The sequence below is a fragment of the Paramormyrops kingsleyae genome, chromosome 2 (genome assembly GCF_048594095.1).
Source record: "Paramormyrops kingsleyae isolate MSU_618 chromosome 2, PKINGS_0.4, whole genome shotgun sequence".
Taxonomy (NCBI): Eukaryota; Metazoa; Chordata; class Actinopteri; order Osteoglossiformes; family Mormyridae; genus Paramormyrops; species Paramormyrops kingsleyae.
In genome coordinates, this window is record NC_132798.1 from 7,975,986 (window position 1) to 7,991,317 (window position 15,332).

Here is a 15,332-nt window from a genome sequence, read left to right on the forward strand (position 1 = left end):
GTCACGTGTCATGAATACCCAGGAGGAATGAAACGTTTCACTTCAGCAAATTTAATCAAAAGAACAAAAAGCCCCCAACCCCCAAAGGCCACAGACGACTACAGTATCCTTGCAGTGACGCAGAGGACGTGCGTCGGCATGAGGGACACCGGCCAGTGAAACAGAAGGCAGGCTCTTTATTGGCACTGAGGACCAGCCACACTGGCACTGCCCCACTGGCACGCATGATTATAGCAAATGATTATCAACGTCACCCAAGAGTTTGCGCCAGAAGCCTCCAGGTCAAGAGATATTACAAGCGATCCAGGAAGGACACCTTGGGAAAGGCTCCTATTTCGACTGCTGGAAAAGGGTGGAAAGTCCTGACAGATTATCTGCTGCTTGTTACAAGGCTGCAAGGTGTGTTCCTTTAGAAGACAAAGCAAACAAACAAGCTGCAAGTTCACTGGCACGTGGCAGCCCGCCCAGCACCGACACCGCTGCAGGCCAGGGTGAGGCCACTGGAGCTGCCGGCTCTGGCGACAAGCTGGTTAGAGCTCTAATAAAGGCTCAAAAATAGACCAGACTGAACCTGTGCTGTGTTATGGGGCAGGCTCCGGCATGGCGGAGGGCCATCCACCCAAGGAGAGAGAGTACAGGAACAGGGCAGCCCATCAATCATTTATATGGAGCCAGTCAGAGGTTACGGCCCTGCTTACACACACACACCCTAATCACCTGAGTGAGCACACACACACACACGGGACAAGGTACAAGGGACAGTGTCTCGAACGACCGACACTGCTGCTATGCTGTCAACTGTGACATCCTACTCCCTCTCTGCTCCCTTAAACAATGTTTTACAAGAAGCTGCAACACACAGTTGGCCCCAGTACAAACCAGCTCCCTATTTCAGCTCACACAGATTCAGAAATTTCTGGAGAGAAGCTTCACCATTTTCTAGTATCTGAGATCACTTCCTTTGTGCTTCCCCCCCCCCCCCCCCCCCGTGTTCGCCACAGCAGGGCGCGGTTTTGCCTCCTTTCAGAGAGTCGGGATGGACATCCATACAGGAGCCGCACCCGGTATCATGACGGTGAGCAGCACAGCTTGAATCACCAACATGGTGCAACTTTCATTATGAGGCCGGAGCAGCAGCAGCGCCCCCCCCCCCCCCCAAAACAAACACACTGTCAGCTGGGCTAATGCCTATATTCCTGCATTTATGATCTGCATCTGGGGTCCAAGATACAGCAGAACACTTACGATGACCTTGAGGTGCTGGTTCACTGCAGGTCGGCCATTCAGCAGAGCATATGGACACCGGCTGGAGCTGACTTTCCTGCCCTCCTCGCCTGCTGCATTGCCCTGGTGAAGCTCTCGGCAGACAAACTACACCACCATCATGCACCCCCACCCCCCCCTGCCTCCTCCCTCTGTCCCACAGGGCTTTTATGCTCACCTATAAAACCATTTTCTGCCAGCCTTAAGAACGAGCTTAACAGTTTAACAATGGAGCCAGTATGAGTCTGACAGCGGTGACAAATTACAGAAGCTACAAAGTATGTAGGTAACAGGAGGTGCTGAAAACAAACCAAAAAAACATTCATAACTAAATGCGCACTGGAAAACACTAGTTACCATGGCTGAACTCTTTATACATCAGCCTACGTTTTAAGTGTCCTTGGAGATCTCTACTTCTCTGACCACCAGTACAATAACATGATGCTTCCAAAGGAGCACATTCTTAGTGAAATGGATGGATGTTTTCTCACTGAGCTCATCAGACTGACCTTCACCTCGGCGGGCTTCCACACTCACTCGCACGACACATAATCAACCCAGAGCACAGCGTCGGTGTGCATTCACACAGTCCCCGTGCGCCGATGCGAGTCACGCGGCCGACTTCCCGCAGCACGGGGGCCCTCGTGCCGCATTTTTATTCATTAACTCCAAAAACATATTCGGCTCACATTAACCGCATTCGCTTTTTTTAAATCCATGTATTCAATAACTCTCAAAACCACATATCAACTGCCACAGGGCACACACAAAAGAAATTGCTTGCAAAATGGTGAGATGGGCGGCAGTTCGTGGAACTGCCTGCAAGAGCTTTTTATGTTCATCGGCGGCGAGTGAAACTTGTAAAACGAGAAACTGTGGCAGCAGCCCACATACCACCGACTTTAAATAAACCCCAACTGCTAATGCCGCAGACAGACAGAATAAGGGCTCAAAGAAAGATACAATTCATTAACTTACAGAGTAAGTGCTTCCCGTGTGCAAGATGTTACACCTGTTACGCTGAAATCATTTTCAAAATTACAATTAACTATATGCTTTAAGTGAAATAACTGAAAATGATGCTTTCGCAATCAGAGAACACAGCGCCGTGTCCTTGTGTCACAGGGTGGGATGTCGGTGTCGTGTGTCTCGGCCCTCGGCTTACCGACCAGACGGGGGGGGGGGCTTATTACACAGTCAGCGTGCCACTCTACATGAGGGGGGAAAATTAGCTACTTCATTGATATTGTTGCAACATGATACAATTGAGAACTCCCTGTATACATTTTTCTGCTTTCTGTGGTAGTTCACTTGAAAATTTATGAGTTCACCCGAAGCCACATACACGATGAATGTTTCATGGCCTTCATTAAATGTACACTGTTTCTTTCGCCAATGTTTTGTCTGTATAACTTGGAGCTGAACCAGCAACGCCATATAGGCCAACGGTAGCGGTTAACAACTTAAAATTTCCTCATTTCAAATTCACCTGGTTTCCAGCACAAAAATAACAGCAGAAATGTTCATTCCAACATAAATATTTTATAAAGTTCATCACGTTACATCAAGATGTAAGTATGTCCAGTGGCCTTCAGCAGTATAAAGCTCAAACAGGCAGAAGTTTGATGAAATTGTTTTGAAATTTGAGAAAAGTTAAAAGTAACTGACAAAACAATTCTAATGATACCAACTTCAAACTACAAAGGCATTATATAGATCATTAATGATTTATCACACTTTCTTGTCACTCACACAAATAGAAACTTAACTTTATTCTCAGGGTGGACAACAATTTTTAATTCATAAAATTAAAATAAACTATCATTCACTTGGGAAATCTAAAGCACAGAATCATTTACAAGTTGCTGATAAGAATCCTTGTGAAATGCTCATATTTAGCGTAATCCATTTACTGACCACGGCTCCTAAGATATTGGCAATCAGCCTGATGCCTAGGAGGGAGCAGAGATGGAGGAGGGACAAAAGATAAAAACAACACCTTAAAGGAAATTGTTATGGATCACTCTCAACAGGCAGGCAGAATTCAAACCCCTCAGGGAGACACACATAGGTACCGCAGCTAACAAGTGCCCTCTGTATACCCAGCGATAAAAACGAGGGGGCCAAGGGGCCAACTGACACATAGCTGGCACAAGCCTGCCTGACAGATGGTGCCCATCCAAACCAGCAATGAATAAATCACCCACGATCCATCTATTATTCAGCAAGGGACCAACTCAGCTGACAGGGAGTGGCGCGCTCCCCACGAGTACACGTCCCTCACCGGCCGCAGTGACCAGGCAGGGTAAGGCCGTAAGGCCGGAGCTACAGAACAGGAAGTGGAGAAAAGGTGATGATAGAGAGCAAGGGCACAGGATGGCACGTAAATGATAGCGGCAGGGGCACGGTGGGGGGGGGGGGACGGGTGGAGAGGCCAGGGTCTCAGAACTTAACATAACTCATAACTCCATTTAAATAAATTTCTCACTGATCCTGCCTAGAAAGGACAGGGCATTTGGCTAAGTGAGGAGAACCACTAACTAGATTCAAATCTCAAAAATGATCTTACCACAGCCCACCACACACGCTCGTAAATGGGGGCGGTGAGCGGCACAGCGGGCTAGGTCTCCATGCCTGTGATCAGGAGATTGCCAGTTCAAGCCGGGTCTCGGCTCTGCAGAATAGTCACATGTCCGTGGGCCCTTAACCCCCAGCTACAGGGGTGCCACTCGTTGGCTGTCCCTGAACTGTGGCCCTCAAGCTATGGAGAGCAAAATGGGTAGTGGAAGAGAAGATTCCAATAGGCTGAATCGCGAATCGGTTAAAAATCGATGCAAATGTATGACAATTTAAAGCGGCTGATGTGGAAAATGAATCGCTACCTTAGGAGTACTTCACAGTACTTTACTCAACAGAAGAACTGGTGTAATATTACATTTGATTTCACGACGTCAGTTCGACGTCAGATGTCACTGTGTGCTCACGTCAACGTCGTACATTAGTTTTTGGTTTTGACCGAACACGAGATGGCGAGTGAATTTGAAATTGAGGACACCCCCCCCCCCCCCCCCCCGGATCTTAAATCGGCGGTGTGGCAGCATTTTACTTTCCGGTAAACACAAACGAAAATGGCGAGAAAAGCACAGATATGACAAAAATTGCGTGCAAACATTGTAAAAGATTGATAACATACACAAATAGCACAACGAACATGCTTCAACATGTCCACCGGCACCACAGTGAGCTCAATTCACCACTGTCAGAGCGAAGATTATTAAAAGGGCAAACCACGGTAAGAAGCTGCACATGCAAGCCTTAATATAAAGTGTTACCATATAAACTAAGTGCACCTTCATAATGCATTCATTATGCATTTATATAACATTCAGTGCAGCTTCATAATGCATTCATAGAACATTCATAAGCAGCATGCCAGTACACCTTAACATCCTAACATCCCTTAACAGCTTTAATATACATTAATAACAAACAATACATGATTATTCAATTATAATGTTTGTTATTAATGTTTATTACTGCTGTTAAGGGATATTAGGATGTAAAGGTATACATGCACGATGTTTATGAATGATTTCTGAATACATTATGAAAGTGTACTGAACGTTTTATGAATGCAATATAAAAGCATTATGAAGGTGCAGTTAATGTAAAGCGTTAACATTTATTTGAATTTTTTTATTTATTTAGGGTTTTTTTTTTTTTAGTATTCTATTCAATTTCAGCTGCACTATTAAGAGGACACGTTTTGCAGTTTAGAAAGATAAAGAAATATTTTTGAATAAATTTGTCTGCAGCTCATTCGTATCGTGAACTCAGAACCGTGAATCGTATCGAATCGTTAGTTGAATGTTTCGTTACATCCCTAGATTCCAATGTACCCATACTTGTGTAAATGGCAAGTAAAGGATTATTATAATAATTAGGCCTACTTTTATGCCCAGCTGAGACCTCAAGCGTCTCATCAATGTTCACTCTCTCCTGCAGCGCCGAGCCGGATTTGTAACGCCAGTGGTCCAGGTGCCTGACCATACAGGAATGGCCAAAGCCGCACTAGCCAGTCATTTAATCAGCATGTCACAAGGAAGGGGCTTTCACTGGAACAGATCTACTGCAGCTAAATTAAGCTGTCAGAAGATAAGTCGACTGTACAGAAAGGACTTCACTAGACACAGAGGCTTACTGTCAGACTGTCTCCAAAGGCACTGCAAATCCCCCATTTTCAGCACAAGGACAGAAATACAACAAACAGCTTGTCATGGTTTCTACATGGTATCACAAATGGGCCACACTTCCTACATGGACAACAGACCTACAGCCCTGCTCAATGATTGGGTGTTCTTTACAATGTAACCAGGGCCTAGCTATAATAAAGCAAACATTAAAAAAGAAACACACAAATATAAATACACATTACTACAACAGTCCAAAATCCCACAGAGCCATAAAAAGATCTGTAAAACATTAGCCAATGTAAATTAAGATCTATCATGTTAATCAACACCTATTCAACGAATAAATAGCTTCCGAGTGCCTGGGGTTGGGGTATATTATGTTTATACCATCTTGCAGAGAAATACAAACACACCAAAGCTCAATGTATGCTCCCAGCATTCACTTATTCTGGCCATTTGGAGATTTATGACTCAGCACTGCTTTAATGTAGAAGACACATAGCAACACAGTGACAGGAGGGAGGATGACAACACACCCTGTCTGTCTGCTTGCCAGCCTAGTACAGCCTAAAACCCTTAACTGTCCTCAATGACAAAAGACACCTGCAGGCTTAAATATATTGGTTTTATGTTGTTATGCAAACTCTTGGTCTTTTCATTACAAGGACAAAGAAGGGTTGGACACAGAAATGAACAACCCTTCACAGCAACTGCACGCTTGTCCAGGGGTGCACCTCAAAACATAACATGCTCACAAAGACCCTGTTTTCTTAGGTGCTGCAGAACCACAGACGCAGGGAAACACAAATGCTTGCGCAACCAATGAGGCTGGATCAGCACACTGCTAACGAGGGTGTGAGGAGGGATCCAGACAGGAAACAAATGCTTGGGTCTGTAGCAATGCATCTAAGCTGAGCAAAGTTTAAACCTCCTGTATATCATACATAAAGAAACTAGTGTAGCAAATTGGCTGATTTTGTATCTATACATTTCACAACACAATAAAGATAAGCAGAGCTAAACAGGACACAGCCTTGAAAACTGACTATACAGGACAGCCCTTTGCAATGTTCTGCTGCAGCAATCCTAATTCCTCCAGTCTGTGGTGAGGGGGGGCTTTTTTTTTTTTAACAGACAGCCACATTACCAAGGACATGAGCCCTATTACCAAGGACACCCTTTGATGTCTGAAACTTAGGGTGCTGAAAACTGTCTGAGTAACCAATGTTCAGGAAACACAACGTAGTGGGGGAAAAACAGAATGGGCTGCTGCTATCTCTGAATGGGCACTGTGGTCAGCAGACACGCTTGGCACTGCGTTCTCGAGGATGCAGAGCTACTCCTCTCGCCCCTTCCCATCATCCAAAGGGTACTTAGTCAGCAAAGCACAACATCATGACCTTGCCTCCCAAATGCTCACTTTAAAGCCAACACCGTGTGTAGCCCGTCAACGTGTCACCCATCTGCAGACACCTTTGTAAAATGCAGGCTACTCCTCGTGATGCTGACCTGTGCTCCAAAGAAAGCTTAATTATAACAACAATAGCATTTTAATTCCATGACGCTTAACAAAAATAACTATAATAAAACCTGCTTTAGATGCAAGAAAACAGCAGTGAGCCGTCAGCATTTACCATCCCATCTAAACACCTTAATCAGAAATAGCTTCATGAAACTAGCTACAAATCCAAGGAAATATATGCTTTTATACAATGATAAGGTATATAGTTGTGTGTGAATATTATTTGTTCACAGAAGTTTAATAACCAAACACAAATACAACATGTAAAGCACAAATATTCACAAGATGTAATACAGACATTGATCAACCAAACTGTCCCTGCCACCTGAACCCCGACACCACAGATTCACAGGTGACACTGAACAGAAATGTTCTGTTAGATTCCAAAGAATTCAAAGCATTTCTTCAGCTGGAGAAACAACCCATGTGAACAGACACCCAATATATCTGCAAACCGCACTGCCAGGGAAAAAATGCACATATGTTGAAAGCTAAACAGCTGACACTTTCCATAGCATGAGTATTCACAATTCAGAAACAGACAGGTCATTTATAAGGGTCAAATGGCCAAATAAATCAGCATAAGATGGTCGAATGATCAACAACGGTATTAAAGGCTCAGTTACAGTAATGCACCTGGGTTTTGCTGTATTAAACAAGTTAAACACGTTTTATCCTCCACCTGGCTTTATCCTGTGGGAATTCATTTCTTGTATTTCAATAACAGCTTATTCAAAGTGCACAAGCTAATTTGCTGGTTGCCAGTCCTAGGGGCCTACGGTGGTCAGCTGAAAGGGGCAGAAAGCGAATGATTACAAAAGGCAGAAAAAGGAAGAAGTTAGCAAACCTCACCTTCTGCCAGCGTCTCATCCACGGTGACCTGGTACCGGCCGATGGTGAAAACCCTCCCTATGAAACTGCCTCCGCCGCCAGACCCGCTGCCCCCACAGCTCGCCCCAGAACCGGGTCCGGAACCGACCAATTCCCGGCGAGAGTCAAAAAACTTCTTCATTGTTTGTGACAACGTAGGAAAAAAATTGTTATGGACAAAAAAAATAAAATCACAAAATAAGTAGTTTAAAGAAAAACGATATGATTCACTGCCGCCAGCTTCCGATATTAGCAACGTGGCCCAAAAGATGATGGGGAGCTGGCTAGCTATCTTAGAAACACAGCTTACGCCCAAACACGGTAACTAGTTAGCTTATACGCTAATGGACCAGTACTTATAACGGATGTCAAGTCAACCCAGTCTACTGGCGCTCGACAAAACGGAATAAGGTCAATATTTGCCTGTCACTTTCATATTTATGTGATTACAAGCCAAGGTTAAATTGGCCAGGTCAATGATGTTGTTATCCAGCAAGACGAAATTCAAAGTACAAACCGAAAACAAACAGTGGACATAAAATAAAGCTAAAAAAACGCTGCTACTCGTGATTGTTTGATGATTAGCCAGTTAGCACTTGCTAGGTATACATTTAGCAGGCTAGCGAGCTAATTTAAAATATTCATTGGACTAACCAGGTAACGACCACACGCTATCAAAAACGATAGCAGATATTTCTTTTTTTCGGGTTAAAAAATACATTCAATCATTTGCTGCCCATGGCGTCTTGGCAAATAAGACACCGGCTTCATGTCAAGTAAAAACCGCCGCGACGACCAGCTGGCTATACTGACTTAAAACCCCAGCTCCAGTCTGAGCGGTTGGCAGCTAATCTGCTGACTGGAAGCGTCTCCATTCAGTCCGGCGCTTCATCGGCGTGACCGGCCGGTCATCCGCGCTGATATTCCCGGGGAGGCACCTTCTCCCAGGCGCTCCGTCAGCTTCCTCTCCCGCGTAAAGCCAAGCGGCGGGTCTCCCTCCTCCGGCAGCTGCCGCCCCAGGCTAACAGGCTAACGCCGCGCTCCGTTTGCCTCCAGTAAAAACAGCTGAGTGGCTCATCCTCGTACCAGGAAACGCAACCAAACAGGAAGCGAGAAACCATATAATTCGTGTTTAGCAAACTTGACAAAGGGGGGGGGGGGTGTGTGACTGTTTCTCACTTCAGATTAAGGTTGTGGGTGTCTCACTGGTGTCGAAATAAAAATAAGTAGATAATCGGATTTTCGGCAGTTGTAGTCCTTGGTGTACAGATCTTCCCTACGAAATGCCCGATCAGACGCTACTGGCTGGTGTAACAAACGGCAAAAATATTGAACTACAACTCCAATCGACACACAAGGCGTACCGGCCACAAATTACGTTTTATAGTGTGCATCATGTGAGTACAATGCCTAATTCCAGCACAGAGCCACGGTGGTCAAGTTTATCCGCTTAGTTGTGCATGATGTTTATTATTTCCCTATCAAACAAAACGGTTCTATTGATACTTAGTTCAAAACGTACTAAGCAGCTGGAATTTTTTTGTCATTCATAATGATACGATCCTGTCTTCCTAAAAGAGCAAGAAAAAATTATTAGAAAGCTATATCTCTGTTAAACCTATCTCCATCCAGCTATATGCATGTGCATTTTAGGAAATGTATGTGAAATTAATCAATCTTGAAGTGGCATTTTCTGAAAATTAGCCTGTATTACGGAAGAGGATTAGGGCCACCATGAAAATATTATTTGAATTCTGACTTTAATTTCAGAATTCAGACTTTTTTTTCTCAGAATTCTGACTTTAATCTCAGAATTCAGACTTTTTTTTCTAAATTCAGAATTCTGAGATTAAAGTCAGAATTCTGACATTAAAGTCAGAATTCAAATAATATTTTCATGGTGGCCCTAATCCTCTTCCGTACATAGATTCAGATTAAAGGTTGAAATATATCACCCAATTTGTACTATAATCATATGCCATGCATTAGCATTAAAGCAAGTTTGATAAAAGTTTCTTATCTTCCAAACGTTTATACTGGTCAGTGTCGGGGTTGATTAAAAAAAATAATTATGTGCAACCTCTGACTTAATTGCAAAGGTCTGCTGTGAATGACGAAGCGGATTCTGTATGATAATTACCTGGCACAAAAAAAACAACCTTTCGAAGGAAGTGGTGGAAAGGGAGATTGTTCTTTTCCACATATACTATGTGCAGGAGGAAAATACTGGGAGGATCCAAAACAGCAAATATAAATGCTTTCAAGAGAAAAAAATATATGTAAACACCAAATGGACACTGGCCTATAAAGTAACACTTGATTTTGTTTTTTAAAAAATTCAAAATAAGGTTTTGTTGCTCTTTGCTCTTTTAAGCTCTTTGGTTGTATTATTTTCTGTTCGTTCCGGAGGCTGATTGTTCAAAATATCAAAATTGTTCAAAAATAATAAAATCGCTTTAAATAAAGCAAAACCACGTTACATTTTAACTTTTTTTGAAGCAGCTGTCTACAAACTTCTTAACTTTCATTTATGACCATTAGGGGGTAGGATTTAGTTTTAGAAACGATTTTACACAAGGTTATAACATCCCCTTTACCTGTAGCCCGCTGTCGTGCTCCATCTATCACCCAACTGCTTAGCCAAATCAGGGTCACGTGATGGGGGGATGGACCCTATCCTGAGCAGCACTGGGTACAAGGGCAGCGGTCCTCCTTATGGAATGATAGTCCAAGCAGGGCCCATAGATGCGCACACTCACACATCATGGCACATTTATAGACACCAGTTAGCCTAGCATGTCTTTGAACTGTTGGAGGAACCATGGGCAACACAGGGAACACAAAATCCACATAGAGAGAAGAGGTGGGACTCCAGCCCACAGGCGCCACCAATGAACTGGCTTGTACAGCACGCTGCATATATCCGGTCTCTCAGGTTCTCTTATTCATTCTTCCCTATCAACAGCTATAGCGTTGTGCCCCATATCATACAATCACTAGTGGCACCTATCTTATAATATCAACTCAAAACATACCCCCTCCACTCTGATAATACTGCGTTCCATTACTGCACAATACTGCACAAACATTAACACAGAGTTTGCCAGTTGAGTGCCGCTGATATAGTCGGTAGATTTACATTTATGTGAGTGAAAGTTTCACAATTTGCGGGGATGGTGAGAAGGAAGTGCACATTTTCAAAAGAAATTGTTTTGTAATTTGTTTCCATAGATGGGATGGCATCCACGCGCATCTCATTACAACTCGAACCCCAAATATTCCATAATGATTTCTTTGTTTTACAGAAATGTTACCGAATCATATATTCGGAGAACAGGAAGACCATGCAGCACATCATTAAGACAGCCCAGTGGCACTGGCACCCAGTTTCCATCACTGGAAGAATCCATCGCACCCGGTGCAGCCGCAGAGCTGAAAAAATAATCAAGGACCCAACCCACCATGGACACAAACTTTTTACACCTCTGCCATCTGATAGATGCTACAGAACCTTGTACATACACAGCCAGCTGAGGAACAGTTTTTATCCTACGTCCATCACACTTCTGAACTCGCAGCACTGATCTCAAACATTCTAATGCACTACCCTAATATGTGCAATATCCACATTTATCTGTACTTAATCCACTTGACAAAGTCTACCTCTGTGAAATTGCTCATCCACCAACTTACCAGCACCTTATTGTGTGTGTGTGTGTGTGTGTGTGTGTGTACATGTTTTATTCTAGGATTCTATTTTATGCTTCGGGTTCTATTTAATTGTATTTACTATGCATCTGCTGCCGCGTTCCAAACTAAATCTCATTGTACTTACAATGACAATCAAGCATCCTCATCTTTATCTTAATCTTACAGCCGATATATGTAATTAAGTAATTACATTAAATTGCTTATTAGCAGACATACATTTATGCGTTTGTGGATTTTTAAAGAAATTCAGTGATTGAACATTTAAAAACATTTCATTTGGTTGATGTATTTTATTGAACAACTTTTGGAAGTGCCTAAATGTTGTTACAAACCAGTTGTAACCCAACGAGGGATTGGTGAAGCATATTTTGAAGTCAATGAACTCATTTTAACTGCATTTTGCGATTCTAGTGTATTAATATCTGCAGTGTTTCTTTCTGTAACTTAATAATGCAATATTATTTTAATTGTGGCAAGAGGAAATAAAACAGTTACATTCCGCATTAAAACTCCAAGGCACTGAACTCTAAACAGCTACTAACCTCCACGTCAGCAGGTGGCAGCAAAATTACAGACGTCCCTCGTACGTTTCATGTTAGTTCCTGCGCAGCGTGACGTGATCTTGAAAACTCAGCCGAGGACGCGATTCTGTAAACATGCACCTTAGTGTGCTAATAACGCGGATTTGCATTCGGTCATTTCATTTGACACGATCCATAATGAGCGCTCGGGCTCGCGTACAGATACTTCCCAGCTCGAAGACTCTATTCGATGAGCCGCTGCAAATGAAAGTGGAGGGACTGATTCCAAAGCAAAGTGTGGAGCTGAGGGCCAAACTTACTGACGACAAAGGCGTAGTTTTTAAATCATCTGCGGTATACTGCGCAGACACCAGTGGTACTGTTGATTTAGGAACCTCTAGTTCTCTGAGTGGCAGCTACACTGGTGTTGAGCCTATGGGTCTGTTCTGGTCTATGGCACCAGAAACACCCCACAGCAGACTTATAAAAAGAGATACATCGAGTCCATTTTTGGTTAATATCGAGGTGGCTGATACCACGGATTTGGGACACACGCTTGGAAACGCGACAGTGGAAAGGCGGTTCATGGTAGAAGGAGCTCGCAGGGTACCTGTAAAATTTGGAAGAGTAAGGGGTACCTTGTTTTTCCCACCTGGTTAGTTTTTCATAATGCATTTCTGTTTTTCTAAAAATGAACTGTGACACTGGCGACTGAAGACATAAGATTGTGTTCTTAAAATGCTTATAAAAGGCAAGAATTCTTACAATAAGCAAATGTTAAATGCTCTGCTATGAAGTGCTTTTATAACACTACTTAATTCTTAAAGGACTGCAAGTTATTTTCTGTGTGTGACAATGAGACTGTTACTGCCTTTTCTGTTTCCTGTGGACTAGGGCCAGGTCCGTTCCCAGGGGTTCTTGACCTTTACACATTAGGCGGTGGCTTGACAGAGGTGCGCGGAAGTCTGCTGGCAAACAAGGGCTTTGTAGTCCTGTGTTTGGCCTTCTATAGATATGACGATTTGCCCAAGACCGTTACCCACTTTGATCTGGAATACTTTGAAGAGGCCTTGACATTCCTGCGGAGTCTGCCTGAGGTTTGTGTTCAGAACATGCAAGGTCATTCATCATATGTTAAAATAGGAACTACCAAAGCAGCAGTTTTTTATATTCTTAATTGAGCTTTTTAACCTTTATATGCCTTTGTATTATGTACATCGCATTGCCATCTGTAAATGACAGAAATTTCCTTTAAATTCTTTTCCTCATAGACTTCACTTGTGCTTTGATGTAACACTTTGCGTCGTTCTTTAATGATAGGTCAAAGGTCCTGGGGTTGGCCTTATTTCGATTTCTAAGAGTGGAGATCTGGCCTTGGCTATAGCATCACTCCTGCCAGACGTTTCTGCCACTGTGTGGATCAATGGCTGTAATGCCGCTACTGTATTCCCCCTGCACTGCAAAGACAGGATCTTCCCTGCAGTCGCGGTTGACATCAGCAAAATAAGAATCAACGGGTTTGGACTTATAGAGATCAAGGATGTCGTGACTGACCCCATGGCAGAGGTGAATAAAGCTTCCCTCATCCCAATCGAGAAAGCAAACGGTAAGTTCCTCTTCGTGGCATCAGAGGATGACAGGAACTGGAATAGCTACCTCTTTGCGGAGCAGGCTACCAAGAGACTGAAGGATCATGGGAAAGACAACTTTGAGGTAGTAAAGTACCCAAAGGCAGGGCACTTTCTGGAGGTTCCTTATATGCCTTTTTATCCCTCCGGCATTCATGCTGCTGTAGGGCAAGTAGTTTCTTTTGGCGGCAATGCGAAGGTGCATGCAGACGCACACGTGGACCTATGGAGACGCATTCAGCGGTTTTTCCACAAGCACCTCAATAGCAACTCCCATAAAGCAAAGCTGTAACATGCTGTTGTTTCCATCCTTGGTATGTTTATTCGGGAATCAATGCAGTGATTAATAATGAGTGTGTCATAATACATTCACAACAGAAAACTTTGGAATTTTTGTAAAATATTATGATACCAGTATTGTATGGAACAATCAGTGTCATTAACATTTGTAATATTTTCAACACTTTGCTGTGATATGAATATGGGTTAGCTATTTCAAAATTAACTAAGTCAAACACTTTAATAAATGTAATTCTTTATAACCTAAACGTGTCATGTTCTCTGTGTGGATTCTCTCTAACTAGTTAGCTATATATTAAGTGTAACTTACGGTCTATGATCAGTCAAACAAGAAAGCAAAAAAGATAGGCATTACTTTAAATATAAGCGTTAATTCTAATTTATATGCAGTATTTTCTATTGTATGACCAAAGGTTGCACAGCATCTTGCATACTATGAAGAAGCATCCTAAGCCATATACAAATAATAGTCTGTTGTGGACTTAAGTAGAACTACCACAATTATGCCATTATTAAAAAGCATCAGTTAAAATTTTCCTTCTTGATTGCTCGGCAATATAGTGGAAATAAGACTGCATAGCGGATGAGAGTCTGAATCCAGAGCGAAAGCATCATATATGTGGAAGCACTTCACGTTAAAAGTGAAAGAAAATGCGGTCCGTCGGTGTTGCAAAGTAGAATTTAAATATCACTACAGCCTGACTGCAATGCAGATGCACCTCAAAAGAAGATGTTTAAGGTTGACGTACATACCCGATAATGCGTAGTTATCTGTAGATACGTGCCATTTAGCCTCTCGGAGTAGCCTAGCCGGTCTTTGTCATCGCTTTTACTTAAAACATTTTGGTTAATTTACTTTCTATGATTCCCGCATATCAAAAGAATCGCTGCATGATATCACGTAATACAATATATAATAACTACATAATTATTTTTTTGAGAGCATGTGTGTTTTGACGTAGAGCTGAACGATACTAAAAAAAAGTTCACATTGCATTGTTTGACGTTTTTGTGATAGGAGTCGAAAATGAGCTTTGCAGCTAAATAGAACTTCCAGAGTCTGTCGAATAAGTTGGTGGTGCGACCACAAAGCAGGGCTGACCAGTCACTTTCATTTACTCAATATTGTCTATATGGAATACTAAATATTATCATTCAGTTGAAGTCTAATGTCTTTTCATGACCAGTGTTTCTTCAATTACTCTTCATTCATTTTTGTTAAATTTCTCACAAACGTGCCACACGGACTATAAATGAGTCTAACAGCAAGGATGAGGGTAATAATGATTGTCTCGGAGCGCGAATGCCGAGCTCATGCAAAAGC

At 42.7% G+C, this 15,332-nt stretch overlaps 2 protein-coding genes across 9 annotated transcripts in view; one reads left to right on the forward strand and one right to left on the reverse strand.

The window, feature by feature from the left end:
- The window catches only part of LOC111838901 (AP2-associated protein kinase 1-like), a 35,603-nt gene extending 26,549 nt beyond the window's left edge, over positions 1 to 9,054 (reverse strand). For 6 of the 8 annotated variants that reach the window (XM_023802345.2, XM_023802375.2, XM_023802355.2 and 3 more), the window contains exon 1: positions 7,831 to 9,054. In XM_023802345.2, coding sequence (XP_023658113.2) covers positions 7,831 to 7,990 — 160 coding nt within the window. In that variant the 5' untranslated portion in view covers positions 7,991 to 9,054. Of the gene's footprint in view, positions 1 to 1,245; positions 1,397 to 1,772; positions 2,081 to 7,830 lie in introns of those variants that run through there. The other 2 variants (XM_072704706.1, XM_072704702.1) reach the window with 2 other exon arrangements.
- Positions 9,055 to 12,144: 3,090 nt separating this feature from the next.
- Positions 12,145 to 14,256, forward strand: LOC111838355 (acyl-coenzyme A thioesterase 1-like). The gene is made up of 3 exons (XM_023801231.2): positions 12,145 to 12,735; positions 12,975 to 13,177; positions 13,401 to 14,256. The coding sequence occupies exons 1-3, from the start codon at positions 12,216 to 12,218 to the stop codon at positions 13,998 to 14,000; spliced, it is 1,323 nt and encodes a 440-aa protein (XP_023656999.2). The 5' UTR covers positions 12,145 to 12,215; the 3' UTR covers positions 14,001 to 14,256.
- Positions 14,257 to 15,332: the final 1,076 nt, after the last annotated feature.